The sequence below is a fragment of the Salvelinus fontinalis genome, chromosome 35, assembly GCF_029448725.1.
Source record: "Salvelinus fontinalis isolate EN_2023a chromosome 35, ASM2944872v1, whole genome shotgun sequence".
Lineage (NCBI taxonomy): Eukaryota > Metazoa > Chordata > Actinopteri > Salmoniformes > Salmonidae > Salvelinus > Salvelinus fontinalis.
Window position 1 is genome coordinate 26,508,346 of NC_074699.1, and position 24,359 is coordinate 26,532,704.

At 42.9% G+C, this 24,359-nt stretch overlaps 1 protein-coding gene across 3 annotated transcripts in view; it reads right to left on the bottom strand.

Moving 5' to 3' along the window:
• Nucleotides 1-787: 787 nt before the first annotated feature.
• The window catches only part of LOC129834645 (alpha-ketoglutarate-dependent dioxygenase FTO-like), a 210,444-nt gene continuing 186,872 nt past the window's right edge, over nucleotides 788-24,359 (bottom strand). For all 3 annotated transcript variants that reach the window (XM_055899828.1, XM_055899827.1, XM_055899829.1), the window contains 2 exons: nucleotides 5,085-5,225; nucleotides 788-4,447 (listed from right to left, as the gene is read on the bottom strand). In XM_055899828.1, coding sequence (XP_055755803.1) covers nucleotides 4,441-4,447; nucleotides 5,085-5,225 — 148 coding nt within the window. In that variant the 3' untranslated portion in view covers nucleotides 788-4,440. The remainder of the gene's footprint in view (nucleotides 4,448-5,084; nucleotides 5,226-24,359) is intronic.

Sequence of the window (24,359 nt, forward strand, 5' to 3'; positions counted from 1 at the left end):
ATTATTCAGTTAAAAAGTCATTTCTACACACCGGTAGTGTGAAACAGCAGCCCTTACATTTAGCTATAGACACACCCAGTTCCAATTATAACTACCCTTCAAAATATGAACTTTAATTGACTGTGTTCATGACTAAATGAAATAAATACACAGAAGAAATACTCTTCTTGTTTAATGTCTAATATACAGTCACGTACAGTACATCATAGTAGAGAGAGCAAGCTAGAGTAGGACAGACAGAATGGCCCGTCTGCCTTACAGAGACATGGCTAGGGCTGGGATGGCCTGGCAGAGTAAGTCGATGGACAGAGTGGCCTGAAACCCAGGGGTTAGTTGTGCTGCAGACACACTTGGGCTAATTTGTTTGCCAGTGAAATAGGCTAGAGAGGCCAGTAAATAACAGGACTTTGTACAGATGGCTGCCAGGGCATCCCATCTATCTGGCAGGGAGAGAGAGAGGCCAGGTGGTGACAGGGCATGCAGGCCAGAGAACTGTAACTCACACTCACCTGACAAATGAGTCTCAATTCATTGCTCAAATACACTCCAGGAAAAGGTAAAACACACTTAGATAGCCTACTCACACAGCCTGGTAAATGAAATGTGTACATGTGTAAATGTGCATGCACGCACAAAAGCACAGGCACACACCCATACACACACAAATACACACACGGACACATGCACGCACAGACACACAGCGAGGCCAAAGTGGGATACAGTGTGATGATGAACATGATGCAGGAGCCTTGGACACAACAGAGAGCACCACACAGAGAGCAGAGGGTCATAAAACACTGTCTTGGTTTATTTACTGCCTTCCTAAAGCTTCAGACAGACAAGCTGAGCTGTGAAACAGAGAGCACATAGTTGTTCAACTCAACAATACAGCCAGTCTACAATCTCAACCTCAGTCAACATACAAAAAGTTTAAGCAAGAGAACAACATTTTGGCAACCGTTAACATTTGAAATTGGAAAAATTAGCAGAAGTTAATTTTTTTTATTTTTAGAAGTGCATTTTTAACACTATATATCAGTTCTACTTCCTGTTGATATAGATAGATAAAGAAATTGGTAACACTTCATTTGAACTAAACACCAGGATCTCTTCATAACCTTCATAAAAATGTCCTGACCATGTTATAAAGCTTCATACCACGAGTCATAACTTGTCAACACATGCCATAAAGCTTCAGTTATGACAATGACACAAGCTATGAAGCGTTATGACATGTTTACAACATTGTTATAAAGGCATTATGGTGGCTAGTTCAAATAAAGCAGGGCTGCCCAACTGGTGGCCGGCATTAAAAAATGTTTTTTTTCGCACCCAAGTTTTCTAAGCAAAAAATAAATAAAATAAGAATAACTTTTTTTATAATTCCCAAGTATTCCCACGCATAATAGAGAGACAATTAATCGTGTACAAATATAAGCAAATTGAAATTATTACATTTTAGTCAAATATTATATCTGTTTGAGCTTCTATTTGCAGTTAAAAATGATTTGTAATTCATCCCGCGGTTGAATCTAGTTGATGATCCCTGAAATAAAGTGTTACCAAGAAATAAAAAGAAGGCTGCTCTGCTTGACTTTGACAACAATCCAATTTTCACCCATAGCTTCTCTTTCCTGGCTGGTTTTGTCAAAAGCCGTGGATCTGACTTTCTGGCCTGCAGCGATACAGGGAAAGTGGTGCTCTACACGCTTTAAAACTAATTAAAAGCCATTGAACAGCTGCAATTATGAAGAGAGAGTGGCAGTTGGGATGGGGATCCTTCTATCAGCCACACATTATAGTAGCTGTCTGCCTGGGCTGCCTTTCAGCCCTATATAAACTGTCTGCCTGGGCTGCCTTTCAGCCCTACAGTAGCTGTCTGCCTGGGCTGCCTTTCAGCCCTATATAAACTGTCTGCCTGGGCTGCCTTTCAGCCCTACAGTAGCTGTCTGCCTGGGCTGCTTATCAGCCCTACAGTAGCTGTCTGCCTGGGCTGCTTATCAGCCCTACAGTAGCTGTCTGCCTGGGCTGCTTATCAGCCCTACATAAACTGTCTGCCTGGGCTGCCTTTCAGCCCTACAGTAGCTGTCTGCCTGGGCTGCCTTTCAGCCCTACAGTAGCTGTCTGCCTGGGCTGCTTATCAGCCCTACAGTAGCTGTCTGCCTGGGCTGCCTTTCAGTCCTACAGTAGCTGTCTGCCTGGGCTGCCTTTCAGTCCTACAGTAGCTGTCTGCCTGGGCTGCTTATCAGCCCTACAGTAGCTGTCTGCCTGGGCTGCCTTTCAGCCCTACAGTAGCTGTCTGCCCGGGCTGCCTTTCAGTCCTACAGTAGCTGTCTGACTGGGCTGCCTTTCAGCCCTACAGTAGCTGTCTGCCTGGGCTGCCTTTCAGCCCTACAGTAGCTGTCTGCCTGGGCTGCCTTTCAGCCCTACAGTAGCTGTCTGCCTGGGCTGCCTTTCAGCCCTACAGTAGCTGTCTGCCTGGGCTGCTTATCAGCCCTACAGTAGCTGTCTGCCTGGGCTGCCTTTCAGTCCTACAGTAGCTGTCTGCCTGGGCTGCCTTTCAGTCCTACAGTAGCTGTCTGCCTGGGCTGCTTATCAGCCCTACAGTAGCTGTCTGCCTGGGCTGCCTTTCAGCCCTACAGTAGCTGTCTGCCTGGGCTGCCTTTCAGTCCTACAGTAGCTGTCTGACTGGGCTGCCTTTCAGCCCTACAGTAGCTGTCTGCCTGGGCTGCCTTTCAGCCCTACAGTAGCTGTCTGCCTGAGCTGCCTTTCAGCCCTACAGTAGCTGTCTGCCTGGGCTGCCTTTCAGTCCTACAGTAGCTGTCTGCCTGGGCTGCCTTTCAGTCCTACAGTAGCTGTCTGCCTGGGCTGCTTATCAGCCCTACAGTAGCTGTCTGCCTGGGCTGCCTTTCAGCCCTACAGTAGCTGTCTGCCTGGGCTGCCTTTCAGTCCTACAGTAGCTGTCTGACTGGGCTGCCTTTCAGCCCTACAGTAGCTGTCTGCCTGGGCTGCCTTTCAGCCCTACAGTAGCTGTCTGCCTGGGCTGCCTTTCAGCCCTACAGTAGCTGTCTGGCTGGGCTGCCTTTCAGTCCTACAGTAGCTGTCTGCCTGGGCTGCCTTTCAGTCCTACAGTAGCTGTCTGCCTGGGCTGCCTTTCAGCCCTACAGTAGCTGTCTGCCTGGGCTGCCTTTCAGCACTACAGAGCAGACTAAAGGCAGACCTGCAGACAGAGGCCTGCCTACTAGAACATAGAGGCCTACTAGACTCATGTCCTTTCCTCTCTAGCACAGACATCTCCCAGCCCTGCTACAGGCCCTATCCCTATCATACTGCTTCACACATATACAATATCACATACTGTAAATACTGCAGTGACACACACTCAACCACACACACACACACACACACACACACACACACACACACACACACACACACACACACACACACACACACACACACACACACACACACACACACACACACACACCTTACCAACACAAAGTCATGCCCTGTGAGATTCTGAACAAGAAAGCTGTGAAATACAGGAAGTGAATGGACATTAGGATACAACAGTATAATTAGAACAACACTGAATTAGAAATAGAAAGTATAAATGTACTACAGATATAGGATTTTAATTTGATCACCCTGTTGTTGCAGGAAATGCAAACTTGTAGTGTATTCAAGATTTAAAAGGATTTCTGAAGTTTGTCATTTCCACTTGAAAATGTCAGACTTGATTTGCCCTAAGTAAAAATGTATCAACCCCTACAAAAATGTCCATTAATTATAATCCACCCAATAATTCACATTTCCTGTTGCAGCAGGATAATTTTCCTGCTGTGAGAAACTGGTCAAATTAAGATCCTACATCTGTATGACTATTTGTCATATCCATTCACAAAGCTGGTTAAATGTAGAAAAGAAACAGAACATTCATTGAAATAATACATTCCTACACATTCAGTTTAAATTCTGCAGGTTGTCCACATTACCATTGTGAGACTAGTTCCAATATCAGCTATAGCATGTTAGCAAAGCACTACTCAGGGTTCATCCTCATGTTGCAGCCATGTTGGCTCCATCCAAGCAAAGCTAGATGAGACTGGTTTGGGCGGGGTGGGGCGAGGTACATGGTTGGGTGGGGTTCAGGGTGGGGGCGAGGTACGGGGTTGGGTGGGGTTCAGGGTGGGCTGGGGTGGGGCGAGGTACAGGGTTGGGTGGGGTTCAGGGTGGGCTGGGGTGGGGCGAGGTACAGGGTTGGGTGGGGTTCAGAGTGGGCTGTGGTGGGGAAGTGTACACCCATTGGAGGACGTTGACACCATCAGGAGTTGGTAGGTCCTGTTCTCCTTCTCTGTCGTCTGTCCTCATGATAGAGGCTGTTCAGATGACGGGGTGACTCTCTCTCTCTTTCTCCTTCTCTTTGTGTCCCATCTGTCACATCCTGACAGGGGGAAAGAAAACACAAGCCCAGTCATTCCTCCATCCCTCTATTCACAGCCCATCCAGTCACTCACTCCGTCTGTATGACAACAAGTCATTGAGATGTCAGAGTGCAGGCAGGGCCGGGACCCGGCCACACACTGTAATTAACACACAGACTGAAGGAGCCAAAGTCTGCATTCCAAATGGCACCCTACTACCCTTATAGTGGGCTACTCTGGACCAGGGCCCATAGGTATCGGGTCAAAAGGAGCGCGCTAAATGGGGAATAGGGTGCCATTTGGGAAACATCTAATGAGCCAAGCAGAGAGCCATGGTGGCTATGAAAAGGCCAGCGTACTGCAGAGTAATGTCTGCTGAGTTTAAATGCCAACAGGATGGGATAATTCAACTGTATTTATGACTAAGGAAGAGAACTGCTGACCAGAGAGCCAGCAGTTACAGAAAAGAGGGTGGTGGCAACACCACGTAGGTCTATGAAGGAGATGGTTAAGTATTGTTGTATGGTGACAGGACAATCAAGGAGCTACAGGGGGGTATGCAGACTCATATAAGTGAGTTATTTAAGTGTGTGTGTGTGTGTGTGTATGTGTGTCTATCTGTGTGGCTGTTTCCGCTTATGTGTGTCTGTGACCGACCTCCAGAGGAGTGACTCCACCCTGTTGATTATGTCAGCTAGGTCAAAGGGCAGAGGCATGCTGGGGTCGTCGTCAGCCCAAAACGGCCGGTCCACGGGGGCCTCTTCTGGGGGCAGGGTCTGGGCCAGGCTGGAATGGCACCTGGAGGGACAGACAAGGACAGGAAATAACAGGACAGGTCAGACACTCCTCTGGACATAAATCACCTCCTATACAGACGCCACCATCATTACACATTGTTACACAGAAGCAATGTAAATCAACAGTGGTGGTTCACTGCATAACAAAGCAAATGAGATCTGTATCTGACTGATAGTGAGTTTGAGCAGATCACACAATAACGGGAGGTAATTGAGTGTGTGTTGTGTGTTTTCTGTAAACACGCAGGGAGGACCAATGTGTGTTTGACCAGGAGGCAGTAGGCTTGCGTTTCCTCTCCTGTTCTCTTTATGACTCCCAATTAGACTGGTCCCTATTAGACCCTGCAGGGTGAAGGGCTGTTTGTGTGTGTGTGTGTGTGTGTGTGTGTGTGTGTGTGTGTGTCTCTCTCTGGGGTAGGTATGTGATCTGTTTGAGAGGTGAGAGTCAGGAATGTTTTGTATGCAGCCCTACATGGGTGTGTGATCTGTGTGTGTTGTGGTTTAAACCGTCAATATGATGACAAAGCAACAGTATCCTCAGTGATTAATGCTCCAGTCATTTCCACACCGCCAGATGGTTTCTCTGGAAAGCCCTCTCCTTTCATCCAGTCAGAACAAGAGAGACAGATAGAGAAACAACCCTCTGATGTAATTACATGGTGTTTCTGCACTACTCTACATTATATGATTCATGGATTATGACTTCTACTGTTTCCACCACCTAGTCTGTTGGATCAAAATGAATACCGAAGCATCACGGTATGAGACGTCTCAGTAGGAATCAGTATTGTATTTACACAGGTGACTTGGTGGCAGTCTGGACTGTCAATGTAAATATGTCTTCCATAGTGACAGATGAGGCTGACCCCTGACCTGGAAGTGAAGGAGGGGATGGGTGCGAGGGGACAGTGGTGGTGGGGGGTGGTGGGGGGTTGTGGTCACAGTGTGTGTGTGTGTGTGTGTGTCAGAGTTACTCCTTACTTCACGATCTCCTCCTCCTCCTTCTGAAAAAGAAGCTGGTTGGTGTCTGACTCTCTGACACCCTACCTCCCCCATCCCTACCCCAGGCATCCTGCTTCCCCCTGCCTCCCCACCCCCCTACAGTCTCTAGGGTCCCTAACAGGTGTGTGTTATGGATGTGACGGGGAGGTCCTTAATGTGGCCAGGGAACAGGCAGTCCAGGCCGTCCCTGCCTCAATCGGCCGTTCTATATTTCAACCAAGGGCCACTTAATGCTGGAGTAGTTGTTCAGCTAAGTGGTACCATTCAGCTGTGGTCTAACCCTCTGATAGGTAGTGCATTACACCAAGAGGACGGTATTAACATACACCATCCACATATATCTTCCAGGCCTCAGATCAGGGGCCTGATAATAGAATGTGTTAACATGCTCTAAGTACCATTATGTAGCATATGACTTGATAAATAATAGGATCAGCTGACCTTGGGGCTGCGCGACAACACATGGGTCTAAATGTTCTCATGATTTATTTAAGGGCAGAATTAAAGGAAGCGCCACTTCAGAGAGAGGACGACGGACACGCCAGGCATGAATATATAACTGGATGAAAAGAGACACAGACACACAGAGAATAGAGATACGCATCACACGCATACATTCTGCTTACATCAGCGGACCGACACCAAAGGCCATGGGAACACAGTGCCGTTTGAGTTTTAGAGTGAATTAACTATTCATGTTAGACTGGTACAATAGAAAACACTGGCCTCTTTTCTGCTGTCCTGAACAAGGATATGAAGATAGACAGTGTAAATATGTGGTGAAGTTCATTATGTAGTAATACTGTACTGATCTGACAGAGAATCTAACCATATTAAACTGGAATGGAGAGATCTTGTTTAACCAGAAATGCAGTAGTTATGAGGATGAGAGTTGTGTCAAATATAATAGAGGCAAGAACATTCAACCCACCACCTCCAATAGCTGCAAATACCACACCTTCACTTAACCGCTAAAATGGTAAAATCTAGTCTGGTACCTTAAACTCTCATAGAAATGCATTGTGAGCTACAGCACTATACACATTCTCACAAATCACCACTTTCCCCATGGAAAACAGCACCTTAAAGGTAAGGTCAAAGACAAAGAGGAGGGAGAGCGGAATGGAGAAAGAGAGGCAGAGCTAGAGGACTAGGAGTGTGTTTGTGAGTCTCCAGTGTTCCAACGGATTAACCCTAGACAGATATGGGCTAACTATCCCATCTGGTGCTCTCTCGCCCACTCGCTCAGGAGAGATTGGCAATACAATCACTCATTTCAATTTGCCCTGAAACCCTATAGCCCGGCAGGCCTGCTCAAATAGTATGCTAATGTGAAAGGAATCTGAGCTTCTATCGCCTTTTATTCCACAGAGGCCATCTATAGTGCAGCCGCACACTGCACTTGAACTGTTCTGTCTGGCTGCCTCCCAAAAGGCACCCTATTCCCCATATAGTGCACTACTTTTGATCAGAGTCCTTTAGCCCTGGTTCAAAGTAGTGCACTAAATAGTGAATAGGATGCCATTTGGGCTGCAAGGGTCTGTGGCAAGGAGGGGGCTATAGGGCTCGAGTTGGCGGAGAAGATCACCATAGGGCCCAGGCCCCACACTGCACTGCTCAAACTAACCACTTTAGCTAAAGTGAGTGTTAATTATGGACAGGCAAAGCAGTCAATAAAAGGTTAATGTAAAAGTCAAAGGATAAATTCCTTTAAGCATTGCATCATTCCACCATCTCCGCGACCGACACGGTGCTCGCAGGTCTCTCCTAATCAATACGTTTTACTGTAATGCGCTCCCCATCGATTTCCCCCTGGCTCAGCCCTCCCTCAGCCCACTCACTGCCCGGTAAAGAAAGGAGAGAGATGGGGGGGGAAAGAGAGGGGGAAGAAAAATAAATCCATTGCTGCAAGTAAATAAAATGATTAACCTCTGCTTCACTTTGTTTTCTCTCTCTCTCTCTCTCTCTCTCTCTCTCTCTCTCTATTTGTTGGGAGTGCCTGGCTGGTCCAGAGATCAACATTATCAGCATCAGGAACTCTCCATCTCTCCACTAGCCATATCATTGTGCTGAGTCCACTCCTGCAGCCAGGGCCATACATTAAAAGCCTCTCTGCTCTTAACAGGATGGAGATCTGCCTAATAGACAACATCAGTGCTTCCGACTCATGCAATTACACTGATAAATGCCAGGATTGTGTCAGGCCAAGTGGAAAAAAAGCAGGCTAACATAGATAGCAGACAACACTTATTGTGTTATTGCTACAGGAGATCATTTGTAACCACACATGGGAGTAAATGGAGACTGTTTGATAAAGACATGATGTAGGTAGGGTGCGGTTGCTGCCTGATGGAAATTCCTTTTAAGGAGATGGGTTGTGATATCTCTCTGTGTGTGTGTGTGTGTGTGTGTGAGCCTCAGATCACCTGGTTCCTCATTATCTCCCCTACACCCACAGTGCAGTCCTTTAGAACTCTGCAGGTGTGAGGTTTTAAGGCCTTGCCAGCGAAGCCACAAACCAGAGAATGCAATCAAACAAGTCATGCAGAAACAGGCATGTGTCTCATAAATTCAGACTAGCCGCCGAAGGTGATGTACGCAATCATGTTGCCCAGGATGACAGCGGTTCAGCGGGCATGTCTCGCCTGTACCTGTACACATCTCTGTCTTGTGTAAGAGTCAGTGGAACTTTGTGGAGTCATGTACTATACTGTAAGGTTCAGTGGTAACTTTGTGGAGTCATGTACTATACTGTAAGAGTCAGTGGTAACTGTGTGGAGTCATGTACTATACTGTAAGAGTCAGTGGTAACTGTGTGGAGTCATGTACTATACTGTAAGGTTCAGTGGTAACTTTGTGGAGTCATGTACTATACTGTAAGAGTCAGTGGTAACTGTGTGGAGTCATGTACTATACTGTAAGAGTCAGTGGTAACTGTGTGGAGTCATGTACTATACTGTAAGAGTCAGTGGTAACTGTGTGGAGTCATGTACTATACTGTAAGGTTCAGTGGTAACTTTGTGGAGTCATGTACTATACTGTAAGAGTCAGTGGTAACTGTGTGGAGTCATGTACTATACTGTAAGAGTCAGAGGTAACTGTGTGGAGTCATGTACTATACTGTAAGGCTCAGTGGTAACTGTGTGGAGTCATGTACTATACTGTAAGGTTCAGTGGTAACTGTGTGGAGTCATGTACTATACTATAAGGTTCAGTGGTAACTGTGTGGAGTCATGTACTATACTGTAAGAGTCAGTGGTAACTGTGTGGAGTCATGTACTATACTATAAGGTTCAGCGGTAACTGTGTGGAGTCATGTACTATACTGTAAGGTTCAGTGGTACCTGTGTGGAGTCATGTACTATACCATGTACTATACTGTAAGAGTCAGAGGTAACTGTGTGGAGTCATGTACTATACTGTAAGAGTCAGTGGTAACTGTGTGGAGTCATGTACTATACTGTAAGGTTCAGAGGTAACTGTGTGGAGTCATGTACTATACTGTAAGAGTCAGTGGTAACTATGTGGAGTCATGTACTATACTGTAAGAGTCAGTGGTAACTGTGTGGAGTCATGTACTATACTGTAAGAGTCAGTGGTAACTGTGTGGAGTCATGTACTATACTGTAAGGTTCAGTGGTAACTGTGTTGAGTCATGTACTATACTGTAAGGTTCAGTGGTAACTGTGTGGAGTCATGTACTATACCATGTACTATACTGTAAGGTTCAGAGGTAACTGTGTGGAGTCATGTACTATACCATGTACTATACTGTAAGAGTCAGTGGTAACTGTGTGGAGTCATGTACTATACCATGTACTATACTGTAAGGTTCAGTGGTAACTGTGTGGAGTCATGTACTATACTGTAAGGTTCAGAGGTAACTGTGTGGAGTCATGTACTATACTGTAAGGTTCAGTGGTAACTGTGTGGAGTCATGTACTATACTGTAAGGTTCAGTGGTAAGTGTGTGGAGTCATGTACTATACTGTAAGGTTCAGTGGTAACTGTGTGGAGTCATGTACTATACTGTAAGGTTCAGTGGTAACTGTGTGGAGTCATGTACTATACTATACGAGTCAGTGGTAACTGTGTGGAGTCATGTACTATACTGTAAGAGTCAGTGGTAACTGTGTGGAGTCATGTACTATACTGTAAGAGTCAGTGGTAACCGTGTGGAGTCATGTACTATACCATGTACTATACTGTAAGGTTCAGAGGTAAAATGTGTGGAGTCATGTACTATACTGTAAGGTTCAGTGGTAACCGTGTGGAGTCATGTACTATACTGTAAGAGTCAGTGGTAACTGTGTGGAGTCATGTACTATACTGTAAGGTTCAGTGGTAACCGTGTGGAGTCATGTACTATACCATGTACTATACTGTAAGGTTCAGAGGTAACTGTGTGGAGTCATGTACTATACCATGTACTATACTGTAAGGTTCAGAGGTAACTGTGTGGAGTCATGTACTATACTGTAAGGTTCAGTGGTAACCGTGTGGAGTCATGTACTATACCATGTACTATACTGTAAGGTTCAGTGGTAACCGTGTGGAGTCATGTACTATTCCATGTACTATACTGTAAGGTTCAGTGGTAACTGTGTGGAGTCATGTACTATACTGTAAGGTTCAGTGGTAACTGTGTGGAGTCATGTACTATTCCATGTACTATACTGTAAGGTTCAGTGGTAACCGTGTGGAGTCATGTACTATACCATGTACTATACTGTAAGGTTCAGAGGTAACTGTGTGGAGTCATGTACTATACCATGTACTATACTGTAAGAGTCAGTAGTAACTGTGTGGAGTCATGTACTATACTGTAAGGTTCAGTGGTAACTGTGTGGAGTCATGTACTATACTGTAAGGTTCAGTGGTAACTGTGTGGAGTCATGTACTATACTGTAAGGTTCAGTGGTAACTGTGTGGAGTCATGTACTATACTGTAAGGTTCAGTGGTAACTGTGTGGAGTCATGTACTATACTGTAAGGTTCAGTGGTAACTGTGTGGAGTCATGTACTATACTGTAAGGTTCAGTGGTAACTGTGTGGAGTCATGTACTATACTGTAAGGTTCAAAGGTAACTGTGTGGAGTCATGTACTATACCATGTACTATACTGTAAGGTTCAGTGGTAACTGTGTTGAGTCATGTACTATACTGTAAGGTTCAGTGGTAACTGTGTGGAGTCATGTACTATACTGTAAGGTTCAGTGGTAACTGTGTGGAGTCATGTACTGTACCATGTACTATACTGTAAGGTTCAGTGGTAACTGTGTGGAGTCATGTACTATACTGTAAGGTTCAAAGGTAACTGTGTGGAGTCATGTACTATACCATGTACTATACTGTAAGGTTCAAAGGTAACTGTGTGGAGTCATGTACTATACTGTAAGGTTCAGTGGTAACTGTGTGGAGTCATGTACTATACTGTAAGGTTCAGTGGTAACTGTGTTGAGTCATGTACTATACTGTAAGGTTCAGTGGTAACTGTGTGGAGTCATTTACTATACTGTAAGAGTCAGTGGTAACTGTGTGGAGTCATGTACTATACCATGTACTATACTGTAAGGTTCAGAGGTAACTGTGTGGAGTCATGTACTATACTGTAAGGTTCAGTGGTAACTGTGTGGAGTCATGTACTATACTGTAAGGTTCAGTGGTAACCGTGTGGAGTCATGTACTATACCATGTACTATACTGTAAGGTTCAGAGGTAACTGTGTGGAGTCATGTACTATACTGTAAGGTTCAGTGGTAACCGTGTGGAGTCATGTACTATACCATGTACTATACTGTAAGGTTCAGTGGTAACTGTGTGGAGTCATGTACTATACTGTAAGGTTCAAAGGTAACTGTGTGGAGTCATGTACTATACTGTAAGGTTCAAAGGTAACTGTGTGGAGTCATGTACTATACTGTAAGGTTCAGTGGTAACTGTGTGGAGTCATGTACTATACTGTAAGGTTCAGTGGTAACTGTGTTGAGTCATGTACTATACTGTAAGGTTCAGTGGTAACTGTGTGGAGTCATTTACTATACTGTAAGAGTCAGTGGTAACTGTGTGGAGTCATGTACTATACCATGTACTATACTGTAAGGTTCAGAGGTAACTGTGTGGAGTCATGTACTATACAATGTACTATACTGTAAGGTTCAGAGGTAACTGTGTGGAGTCATGTACTATACTGTAAGGTTCAGTGGTAACCGTGTGGAGTCATGTACTATACCATGTACTATACTGTAAGGTTCAGTGGTAACCGTGTGGAGTCATGTACTATTCCATGTACTATACTGTAAGGTTCAGTGGTAACTGTGTGGAGTCATGTACTATACTGTAAGGTTCAGTGGTAACTGTGTGGAGTCATGCACTATTCCATGTACTATACTGTAAGGTTCAGTGGTAACCGTGTGGAGTCATGTACTATACCATGTACTATACTGTAAGGTTCAGAGGTAACTGTGTGCAGTCATGTACTATACCATGTACTATACTGTAAGAGTCAGTGGTAACTGTGTGGAGTCATGTACTATACTGTAAGGTTCAGTGGTAACTGTGTGGAGTCATGTACTATACTGTAAGGTTCAGTGGTAACTGTGTGGAGTCATGTACTATACTGTAAGGTTCAGTGGTAACTGTGTGGAGTCATGTACTATACTGTAAGGTTCAGTGGTAACTGTGTGGAGTCATGTACTAAACTGTAAGGTTCAGTGGTAACTGTGTGGAGTCATGTACTATACTGTAAGGTTCAAAGGTAACTGTGTGGAGTCATGTACTATACCATGTACTATACTGTAAGGTTCAGTGGTAACTGTGTGGAGTCATGTACTATACCATGTACTATACTGTAAGGTTCAGTGGTAACTGTGTTGAGTCATGTACTATACTGTAAGGTTCAGTGGTAACTGTGTGGAGTCATGTACTATACTGTAAGGTTCAGTGGTAACCGTGTGGAGTCATGTACTATACCATGTACTATACTGTAAGGTTCAGTGGTAACCGTGTGGAGTCATGTACTATTCCATGTACTATACTGTAAGGTTCAGTGGTAACTGTGTGGAGTCATGTACTATACTGTAAGGTTCAGTGGTAACTGTGTGGAGTCATGCACTATTCCATGTACTATACTGTAAGGTTCAGTGGTAACCGTGTGGAGTCATGTACTATACCATGTACTATACTGTAAGGTTCAGAGGTAACTGTGTGCAGTCATGTACTATACCATGTACTATACTGTAAGAGTCAGTGGTAACTGTGTGGAGTCATGTACTATACTGTAAGGTTCAGTGGTAACTGTGTGGAGTCATGTACTATACTGTAAGGTTCAGTGGTAACTGTGTGGAGTCATGTACTATACTGTAAGGTTCAGTGGTAACTGTGTGGAGTCATGTACTATACTGTAAGGTTCAGTGGTAACTGTGTGGAGTCATGTACTATACTGTAAGGTTCAGTGGTAACTGTGTGGAGTCATGTACTATACTGTAAGGTTCAAAGGTAACTGTGTGGAGTCATGTACTATACCATGTACTATACTGTAAGGTTCAGTGGTAACTGTGTTGAGTCATGTACTATACCATGTACTATACTGTAAGGTTCAGTGGTAACTGTGTTGAGTCATGTACTATACTGTAAGGTTCAGTGGTAACTGTGTGGAGTCATGTACTATACTGTAAGGTTCAGTGGTAACTGTGTGGAGTCATGTACTATACTGTAAGAGTCAGTGGTAACTGTGTGGAGTCATGTACTATACTGTAAGGTTCAGTGGTAACTGTGTGGAGTCATGTACTATACTGTAAGGTTCAGTGGTAACTGTGTGGAGTCATGTACTATACCATGTACTATACTGTAAGGTTCAGTGGTAACTGTGTGGAGTCATGTACTATACTGTAAGGTTCAAAGGTAACTGTGTGGAGTCATGTACTATACTGTAAGGTTCAAAGGTAACTGTGTGGAGTCATGTACTATACTGTAAGGTTCAGTGGTAACTGTGTGGAGTCATGTACTATACTGTAAGGTTCAGTGGTAACTGTGTGGAGTCATGTACTATACCATGTACTATACTGTAAGAGTCAGTGGTAACTGTGTGGAGTCATGTACTATACTGTAAGGTTCAAAGGTAACTGTGTGGAGTCATGTACTATACTGTAAGGTTCAGTGGTAACTGTGTGGAGTCATGTACTATACTGTAAGGTTCAGTGGTAACTGTGTTGAGTCATGTACTATACTGTAAGGTTCAGTGGTAACTGTGTGGAGTCATTTACTATACTGTAAGAGTCAGTGGTAACTGTGTGGAGTCATGTACTATACTGTAAAAGTCAGTGGTAATTGTGTGGAGTCATGTACTATACTGTAAGAGTCAGTGGTAACTGTGTGGAGTCATGTACTATACTGTAAGTGTCAGTGGTAACTGTGTGGAGTCATGTACTATACCATGTACTATACTGTAAGGTTCAGTGGTAACTTTGTGGAGTCATGTACTATACTGTAAGGTTCAGAGGTAACTGTGTGGAGTCATGTACTATACTGTAAGAGTCAGTGGTAACTGTGTGGAGTCATGTACTATACTGTAAGTGTCAGTGGTAACTGTGTGGAGTCATGTACTATACCATGTACTATACTGTAAGGTTCAGTGGTAACTTTGTGGAGTCATGTACTATACTGTAAGGTTCAGAGGTAACTGTGTGGAGTCATGTACTATACTGTAAGAGTCAGTGGTAACTGTGTGGAGTCATGTACTATACTGTAAGAGTCAGTGGTAACTGTGTGGAGTCATGTACTATACCATGTACTATACTGTAAGGTTCAGAGGTAACTGTGTGGAGTCATGTACTATACTGTAAGAGTCAGTGGTAACTGTGTGGAGTCATGTACTATTCCATGTACTATACTGTAAGGTTCAGTGGTAACTGTGTGGAGTCATGTACTATACTGTAAGAGTCAGTGGTAACTGTGTGGAGTCATGTACTATACCATGTACTATACTGTAAGGTTCAGAGGTAACTGTGTGGAGTCATGTACTATACTGTAAGAGTTAGAGGTAAATGTGTGGAGTCATGTACTATACTGTAAGAGTCAGTGGTAACTGTGTGGAGTCATGTACTATACCATGTACTATACTGTAAGGTTCAGAAGTAACTGTGTGGAGTCATGTACTATACTGTAAGAGTCAGTGGTAACTGTGTGGAGTCATGTACTATACCATGTACTATACTGTAAGGTTCAGAGGTAACTGTGTGGAGTCATGTACTATACTGTAAGAGTCAGTGGTAACTGTGTGGAGTCATGTACTATACCATGTACTATACTGTAAGGTTCAGAGGTAACTGTGTGGAGTCATGTACTATACTGTAAGAGTCAGAGGTAAATGTGTGGAGTCATGTACTATACTGTAAGAGTCAGTGGTAACTGTGTGGAGTCATGTACTATACCATGTACTATACTGTAAGGTTCAGAGGTAACTGTGTGGAGTCATGTACTATACTGTAAGGTTCAGTGGTAACTGTGTTGAGTCATGTACTATACTGTAAGGTTCAGTGGTAACTGTGTGGAGTCATGTACTATACTGTAAGAGTCAGTGGTAACTGTGTGGAGTCATGTACTATACTGTAAGGTTCAGAGGTAACTGTGTGGAGTCATGTACTATACCATGTACTATACTGTAAGGTTCAGTGGTAACTGTGTGGAGTCATGTACTATACTGTAAGAGTCAGTGGTAACTGTGTGGAGTCATGTACTATACTGTAAGGTTCAGTGGTAACTGTGTGGAGTCATGTACTATACCATGTACTATACTGTAAGGTTCAGTGGTAACCGTGTGGAGTCATGTACTATTCCATGTACTATACTGTAAGGTTCAGTGGTAACTGTGTGGAGTCATGTACTATACTGTAAGGTTCAGTGGTAACTGTGTGGAGTCATGTACTATACTGTAAGAGTCAGTGGTAACTGTGTGGAGTCATGTACTATACTGTAAGGTTCAGTGGTAACTGTGTGGAGTCATGTACTATACTGTAAGGTTCAGTGGTAACTGTGTTGAGTCATGTACTATACTGTAAGGTTCAGTGGTAACTGTGTGGAGTCATTTACTATACTGTAAGAGTCAGTGGTAACTGTGTGGAGTCATGTACTATACTGTAAAAGTCAGTGGTAATTGTGTGGAGTCATGTACTATACTGTAAGAGTCAGTGGTAACTGTGTGGAGTCATGTACTATACTGTAAGTGTCAGTGGTAACTGTGTGGAGTCATGTACTATACCATGTACTATACTGTAAGGTTCAGTGGTAACTTTGTGGAGTCATTTACTATACTGTAAGGTTCAGAGGTAACTGTGTGGAGTCATGTACTATACTGTAAGAGTCAGTGGTAACTGTGTGGAGTCATGTACTATACTGTAAGAGTCAGTGGTAACTGTGTGGAGTCATGTACTATACCATGTACTATACTGTAAGAGTCAGTGGTAACTGTGTGGAGTCATGTACTATACTGTAAGGTTCAGTGGTAACTGTGTGGAGTCATGTACTATACTGTAAGGTTCAGTGGTAACTGTGTGGAGTCATGTACTATACTGTAAGGTTCAGTGGTAACTGTGTGGAGTCATGTACTATACTGTAAGGTTCAGTGGTAACTGTGTGGAGTCATGTACTATACTGTAAGGTTCAGTGGTAACTGTGTGGAGTCATGTACTATACTGTAAGGTTCAAAGGTAACTGTGTGGAGTCATGTACTATACCATGTACTATACTGTAAGGTTCAGTGGTAACTGTGTTGAGTCATGTACTATTCTGTAAGGTTCAGTGGTAACTGTGTGGAGTCATGTACTATACTGTAAGGTTCAAAGGTAACTGTGTGGAGTCATGTACTATACCATGTACTATACTGTAAGATTCAAAGGTAACTGTGTGGAGTCATGTACTATACTGTAAGGTTCAGTGGTAACTGTGTGGAGTCATGTACTATACTGTAAGGTTCAGTGGTAACTGTGTTGAGTCATGTACTATACTGTAAGGTTCAGTGGTAACTGTGTGGAGTCATTTACTATACTGTAAGAGTCAGTGGTAACTGTGTGGAGTCATGTACTATACCATGTACTATACTGTAAGGTTCAGAGGTAACTGTGTGGAGTCATGTACTATACTGTAAGGTTCAGTGGTAACTGTGTGGAGTCATGTACTATACTGTAAGGTTCAGTGGTAACCGTGTGGAGTCATGTACTATACCATGTACTATACTGTAAGGTTCAGAGGTAACTGTGTGGAGTCATGTACTATACTGTAAGGTTCAGTGGTAACCGTGTGGAGTCATGTACTATACCATGTACTATACTGTAAGGTTCAGTGGTAACCGTGTGGAGTCATGTACTATTCCATGTACTATACTGTAAGGTTCAGTGGTAACTGTGTGGAGTCATGTATTATACTGTAAGGTTCAGTGGTAACTGTGTGGAGTCATGTACTATACCATGTACTATACTGTAAGGTTCAGTGGTAACTGTGTGGAGTCATGTACTATACTGTAAGGTTCAAAGGTAACTGTGTGGAGTCATGTACTATACTGTAAGGTTCAAAGGTAACTGTGTGGAGTCATGTACTATACTGTAAGGTTCAGTGGTAACTGTGTGGAGTCATGTACTATACTGTAAGGTTCAGTGGTAACTGTGTTGAGTCATGTACTATACTGTAAGGTTCAGTGGTAACTGTGTGGAGTCATTTACTATACTGTAAGAGTCAGTGGTAACTGTGTGGAGTCATGTACTATACCATGTACTATACTGTAAGGTTCAGAGGTAACTGTGTGGAGTCATGTACTATACCATGTACTATACTGTAAGGTTCAGAGGTAACTGTGTGGAGTCATGTACTATACTGTAAGGTTCAGTGGTAACCGTGTGGAGTCATGTACTATACCATGTACTATACTGTAAGGTTCAGTGGTAACCGTGTGGAGTCATGTACTATTCCATGTACTATACTGTAAGGTTCAGTGGTAACTGTGTGGAGTCATGTACTATACTGTAAGGTTCAGTGGTAACTGTGTGGAGTCATGCACTATTCCATGTACTATACTGTAAGGTTCAGTGGTAACCGTGTGGAGTCATGTACTATACCATGTACTATACTGTAAGGTTCAGAGGTAACTGTGTGCAGTCATGTACTATACCATGTACTATACTGTAAGAGTCAGTGGTAACTGTGTGGAGTCATGTACTATACTGTAAGGTTCAGTGGTAACTGTGTGGAGTCATGTACTATACTGTAAGGTTCAGTGGTAACTGTGTGGAGTCATGTACTATACTGTAAGGTTCAGTGGTAACTGTGTGGAGTCATGTACTATACTGTAAGGTTCAGTGGTAACTGTGTGGAGTCATGTACTATACTGTAAGGTTCAGTGGTAACTGTGTGGAGTCATGTACTATACTGTAAGGTTCAAAGGTAACTGTGTGGAGTCATGTACTATACCATGTACTATACTGTAAGGTTCAGTGGTAACTGTGTGGAGTCATGTACTATACCATGTACTATACTGTAAGGTTCAGTGGTAACTGTGTTGAGTCATGTACTATACTGTAAGGTTCAGTGGTAACTGTGTGGAGTCATGTACTATACTGTAAGGTTCAGTGGTAACTGTGTGGAGTCATGTACTATACTGTAAGAGTCAGTGGTAACTGTGTGGAGTCATGTACTATACTGTAAGGTTCAGTGGTAACTGTGTGGAGTCATGTACTATACTGTAAGGTTCAGTGGTAACTGTGTGGAGTCATGTACTATACCATGTACTATACTGTAAGGTTCAGTGGTAACTGTGTGGAGTCATGTACTATACTGTAAGGTTCAAAGGTAACTGTGTGGAGTCATGTACTATACTGTAAGGTTCAAAGGTAACTGTGTGGAGTCATGTACTATACTGTAAGGTTGAAAGGTAACTGTGTGGAGTCATGTACTATACTGTAAGGTTCAGTGGTAACTGTGTGGAGTCATGTACTATACTGTAAGGTTCAGTGGTAACTGTGTGGAGTCATGTACTATACCATGTACTATACTGTAAGGTTCAGTGGTAACTGTGTGGAGTCATGTACTATACTGTAAGGTTCAAAGGTAACTGTGTGGAGTCATGTACTATACTGTAAGGTTCAAAGGTAACTGTGTGGAGTCATGTACTATACTGTAAGGTTCAGTGGTAACTGTGTGGAGTCATGTACTATACTGTAAGGTTCAGTGGTAACTGTGTGGAGTCATGTACTATACCATGTACTATACTGTAAGAGTCAGTGGTAACTGTGTGGAGTCATGTACTATACTGTAAGGTTCAAAGGTAACTGTGTGGAGTCATGTACTATACTGTAAGGTTCAGTGGTAACTGTGTGGAGTCATGTACTATACCATGTACTATACTGTAAGGTTCAGTGGTAACTTTGTGGAGTCATGTACTATACTGTAAGGTTCAGAGGTAACTGTGTGGAGTCATGTACTATACTGTAAGAGTCAGTGGTAACTGTGTGGAGTCATGTACTATACTGTAAGTGTCAGTGGTAACTGTGTGGAGTCATGTACTATACCATGTACTATACTGTAAGGTTCAGTGGTAACTTTGTGGAGTCATGTACTATACTGTAAGGTTCAGAGGTAACTGTGTGGAGTCATGTACTATACTGTAAGAGTCAGTGGTAACTGTGTGGAGTCATGTACTATACTGTAAGAGTCAGTGGTAACTGTGTGGAGTCATGTACTATACCATGTACTATACTGTAAGGTTCAGAGGTAACTGTGTGGAGTCATGTACTATACTGTAAGAGTCAGTGGTAACTGTGTGGAGTCATGTACTATTCCATGTACTATACTGTAAGGTTCAGTGGTAACTGTGTGGAGTCATGTACTATACTGTAAGAGTCAGTGGTAACTGTGTGGAGTCATGTACTATACCATGTACTATACTGTAAGGTTCAGAGGTAACTGTGTGGAGTCATGTACTATACTGTAAGAGTTAGAGGTAAATGTGTGGAGTCATGTACTATACTGTAAGAGTCAGTGGTAACTGTGTGGAGTCATGTACTATACCATGTACTATACTGTAAGGTTCAGAGGTAACTGTGTGGAGTCATGTACTATACTGTAAGAGTCAGTGGTAACTGTGTGGAGTCATGTACTATACCATGTACTATACTGTAAGGTTCAGAGGTAACTGTGTGGAGTCATGTACTATACTGTAAGAGTCAGTGGTAACTGTGTGGAGTCATGTACTATACCATGTACTATACTGTAAGGTTCAGAGGTAACTGTGTGGAGTCATGTACTATACTGTAAGGTTCAGTGGTAACTGTGTGGAGTCATGTACTATACTGTAAGGTTCAGTGGTAACTGTGTGGAGTCATGTACTATACTGTAAGAGTCAGTGGTAACTGTGTGGAGTCATGTACTATACTGTAAGGTTCAGAGGTAACTGTGTGGAGTCATGTACTATACCATGTACTATACTGTAAGGTTCAGTGGTAACTGTGTGGAGTCATGTACTATACTGTAAGAGTCAGTGGTAACTGTGTGGAGTCATGTACTATACTGTAAGGTTCAGTGGTAACTGTGTGGAGTCATGTACTATACCATGTACTATACTGTAAGGTTCAGTGGTAACCGTGTGGAGTCATGTACTATTCCATGTACTATACTGTAAGGTTCAGTGGTAACTGTGTGGAGTCATGTACTATACTGTAAGGTTCAGTGGTAACTGTGTGGAGTCATGTACTATACTGTAAGAGTCAGTGGTAACTGTGTGGAGTCATGTACTATACTGTAAGGTTCAGTGGTAACTGTGTGGAGTCATGTACTATACTGTAAGAGTCAGAGGTAACTGTGTGGAGTCATGTACTATACCATGTACTATACTGTAAGGTTCAGTGGTAACTGTGTGGAGTCATGTACTATACTGTAAGGTTCAAAGGTAACTGTGTGGAGTCATGTACTATACTGTAAGGTTCAAAGGTAACTGTGTGGAGTCATGTACTATACTGTAAGGTTCAAAGGTAACTGTATGGAGTCATGTACTATACCATGTACTATACTGTAAGGTTCAAAGGTAAATGTGTGGAGTCATGTACTATACTGTAAGGTTCAGTGGTAACTGTGTGGAGTCATGTACTATACTGTAAGGTTCAGTGGTAACTGTGTGGAGTCATGTACTATACTGTAAGGTTCAGTGGTAACTGTGTTGAGTCATGTACTATACTGTAAGGTTCAGTGGTAACTGTGTGGAGTCATGTACTATACTGTACGGTTCAGTGGTAACTGTGCGGAGTCATGTACTATACTGTAAGGTTCAGTGGTAACTGTGTTGAGTCATGTACTATACTGTAAGGTTCAGTGGTAACTGTGTGGAGTCATGTACTATACTGTAAGAGTCAGTGGTAATTGTGTGGAGTCATGTACTATACTGTAAGAGTCAGTGGTAACTGTGTGGAGTCATGTACTATACTGTAAGGTTCAGTGGTAACTGTGTGGAGTCATGTACTATACTGTAAGTGTCAGTGGTAACTGTGTGGAGTCATGTACTATACCATGTACTATACTGTAAGGTTCAGTGGTAACTTTGTGGAGTCATGTACTATACCATGTACTATACTGTAAGGTTCAGAGGTAACTGTGTGGAGTCATGTACTATACTGTAAGAGTCAGTGGTAACTGTGTGGAGTCATGTACTATTCCATGTACTATACTGTAAGGTTCAGTGGTAACTGTGTGGAGTCATGTACTATACTGTAAGAGTCAGTGGTAACTGTGTGGAGTCATGTACTATACTGTAAGGTTCAGAGGTAACTGTGTGGAGTCATGTACTATACCATGTACTATACTGTAAGGTTCAGTGGTAACTGTGTGGAGTCATGTACTATACTGTAAGAGTCAGTGGTAACTGTGTGGAGTCATGTACTATACTGTAAGGTTCAGTGGTAACTGTGTGGAGTCATGTACTATACCATGTACTATACTGTAAGGTTCAGTGGTAACCGTGTGGAGTCATGTACTATTCCATGTACTATACTGTAAGGTTCAGTGGTAACTGTGTGGAGTCATGTACTATACTGTAAGGTTCAGTGGTAACTGTGTGGAGTCATGTACTATACTGTAAGAGTCAGTGGTAACTGTGTGGAGTCATGTACTATACTGTAAGGTTCAGTGGTAACTGTGTGGAGTCATGTACTATACTGTAAGGTTCAGTGGTAACTGTGTTGAGTCATGTACTATACTGTAAGGTTCAGTGGTAACTGTGTGGAGTCATTTACTATACTGTAAGAGTCAGTGGTAACTGTGTGGAGTCATGTACTATACTGTAAAAGTCAGTGGTAATTGTGTGGAGTCATGTACTATACTGTAAGAGTCAGTGGTAACTGTGTGGAGTCATGTACTATACTGTAAGTGTCAGTGGTAACTGTGTGGAGTCATGTACTATACCATGTACTATACTGTAAGGTTCAGTGGTAACTTTGTGGAGTCATGTACTATACTGTAAGGTTCAGAGGTAACTGTGTGGAGTCATGTACTATACTGTAAGAGTCAGTGGTAACTGTGTGGAGTCATGTACTATACTGTAAGTGTCAGTGGTAACTGTGTGGAGTCATGTACTATACCATGTACTATACTGTAAGGTTCAGTGGTAACTTTGTGGAGTCATTTACTATACTGTAAGGTTCAGAGGTAACTGTGTGGAGTCATGTACTATACTGTAAGAGTCAGTGGTAACTGTGTGGAGTCATGTACTATACTGTAAGAGTCAGTGGTAACTGTGTGGAGTCATGTACTATACCATGTACTATACTGTAAGAGTCAGTGGTAACTGTGTGGAGTCATGTACTATACTGTAAGGTTCAGTGGTAACTGTGTGGAGTCATGTACTATACTGTAAGGTTCAGTGGTAACTGTGTGGAGTCATGTACTATACTGTAAGGTTCAGTGGTAACTGTGTGGAGTCATGTACTATACTGTAAGGTTCAGTGGTAACTGTGTGGAGTCATGTACTATACTGTAAGGTTCAGTGGTAACTGTGTGGAGTCATGTACTATACTGTAAGGTTCAAAGGTAACTGTGTGGAGTCATGTACTATACCATGTACTATACTGTAAGGTTCAGTGGTAACTGTGTTGAGTCATGTACTATTCTGTAAGGTTCAGTGGTAACTGTGTGGAGTCATGTACTATACTGTAAGGTTCAAAGGTAACTGTGTGGAGTCATGTACTATACCATGTACTATACTGTAAGGTTCAAAGGTAACTGTGTGGAGTCATGTACTATACTGTAAGGTTCAGTGGTAACTGTGTGGAGTCATGTACTATACTGTAAGGTTCAGTGGTAACTGTGTTGAGTCATGTACTATACTGTAAGGTTCAGTGGTAACTGTGTGGAGTCATTTACTATACTGTAAGAGTCAGTGGTAACTGTGTGGAGTCATGTACTATACCATGTACTATACTGTAAGGTTCAGAGGTAACTGTGTGGAGTCATGTACTATACTGTAAGGTTCAGTGGTAACTGTGTGGAGTCATGTACTATACTGTAAGGTTCAGTGGTAACCGTGTGGAGTCATGTACTATACCATGTACTATACTGTAAGGTTCAGAGGTAACTGTGTGGAGTCATGTACTATACTGTAAGGTTCAGTGGTAACCGTGTGGAGTCATGTACTATACCATGTACTATACTGTAAGGTTCAGTGGTAACCGTGTGGAGTCATGTACTATTCCATGTACTATACTGTAAGGTTCAGTGGTAACTGTGTGGAGTCATGTATTATACTGTAAGGTTCAGTGGTAACTGTGTGGAGTCATGTACTATACCATGTACTATACTGTAAGGTTCAGTGGTAACTGTGTGGAGTCATGTACTATACTGTAAGGTTCAAAGGTAACTGTGTGGAGTCATGTACTATACTGTAAGGTTCAAAGGTAACTGTGTGGAGTCATGTACTATACTGTAAGGTTCAGTGGTAACTGTGTGGAGTCATGTACTATACTGTAAGGTTCAGTGGTAACTGTGTGGAGTCATTTACTATACTGTAAGAGTCAGTGGTAACTGTGTGGAGTCATGTACTATACCATGTACTATACTGTAAGGTTCAGAGGTAACTGTGTGGAGTCATGTACTATACCATGTA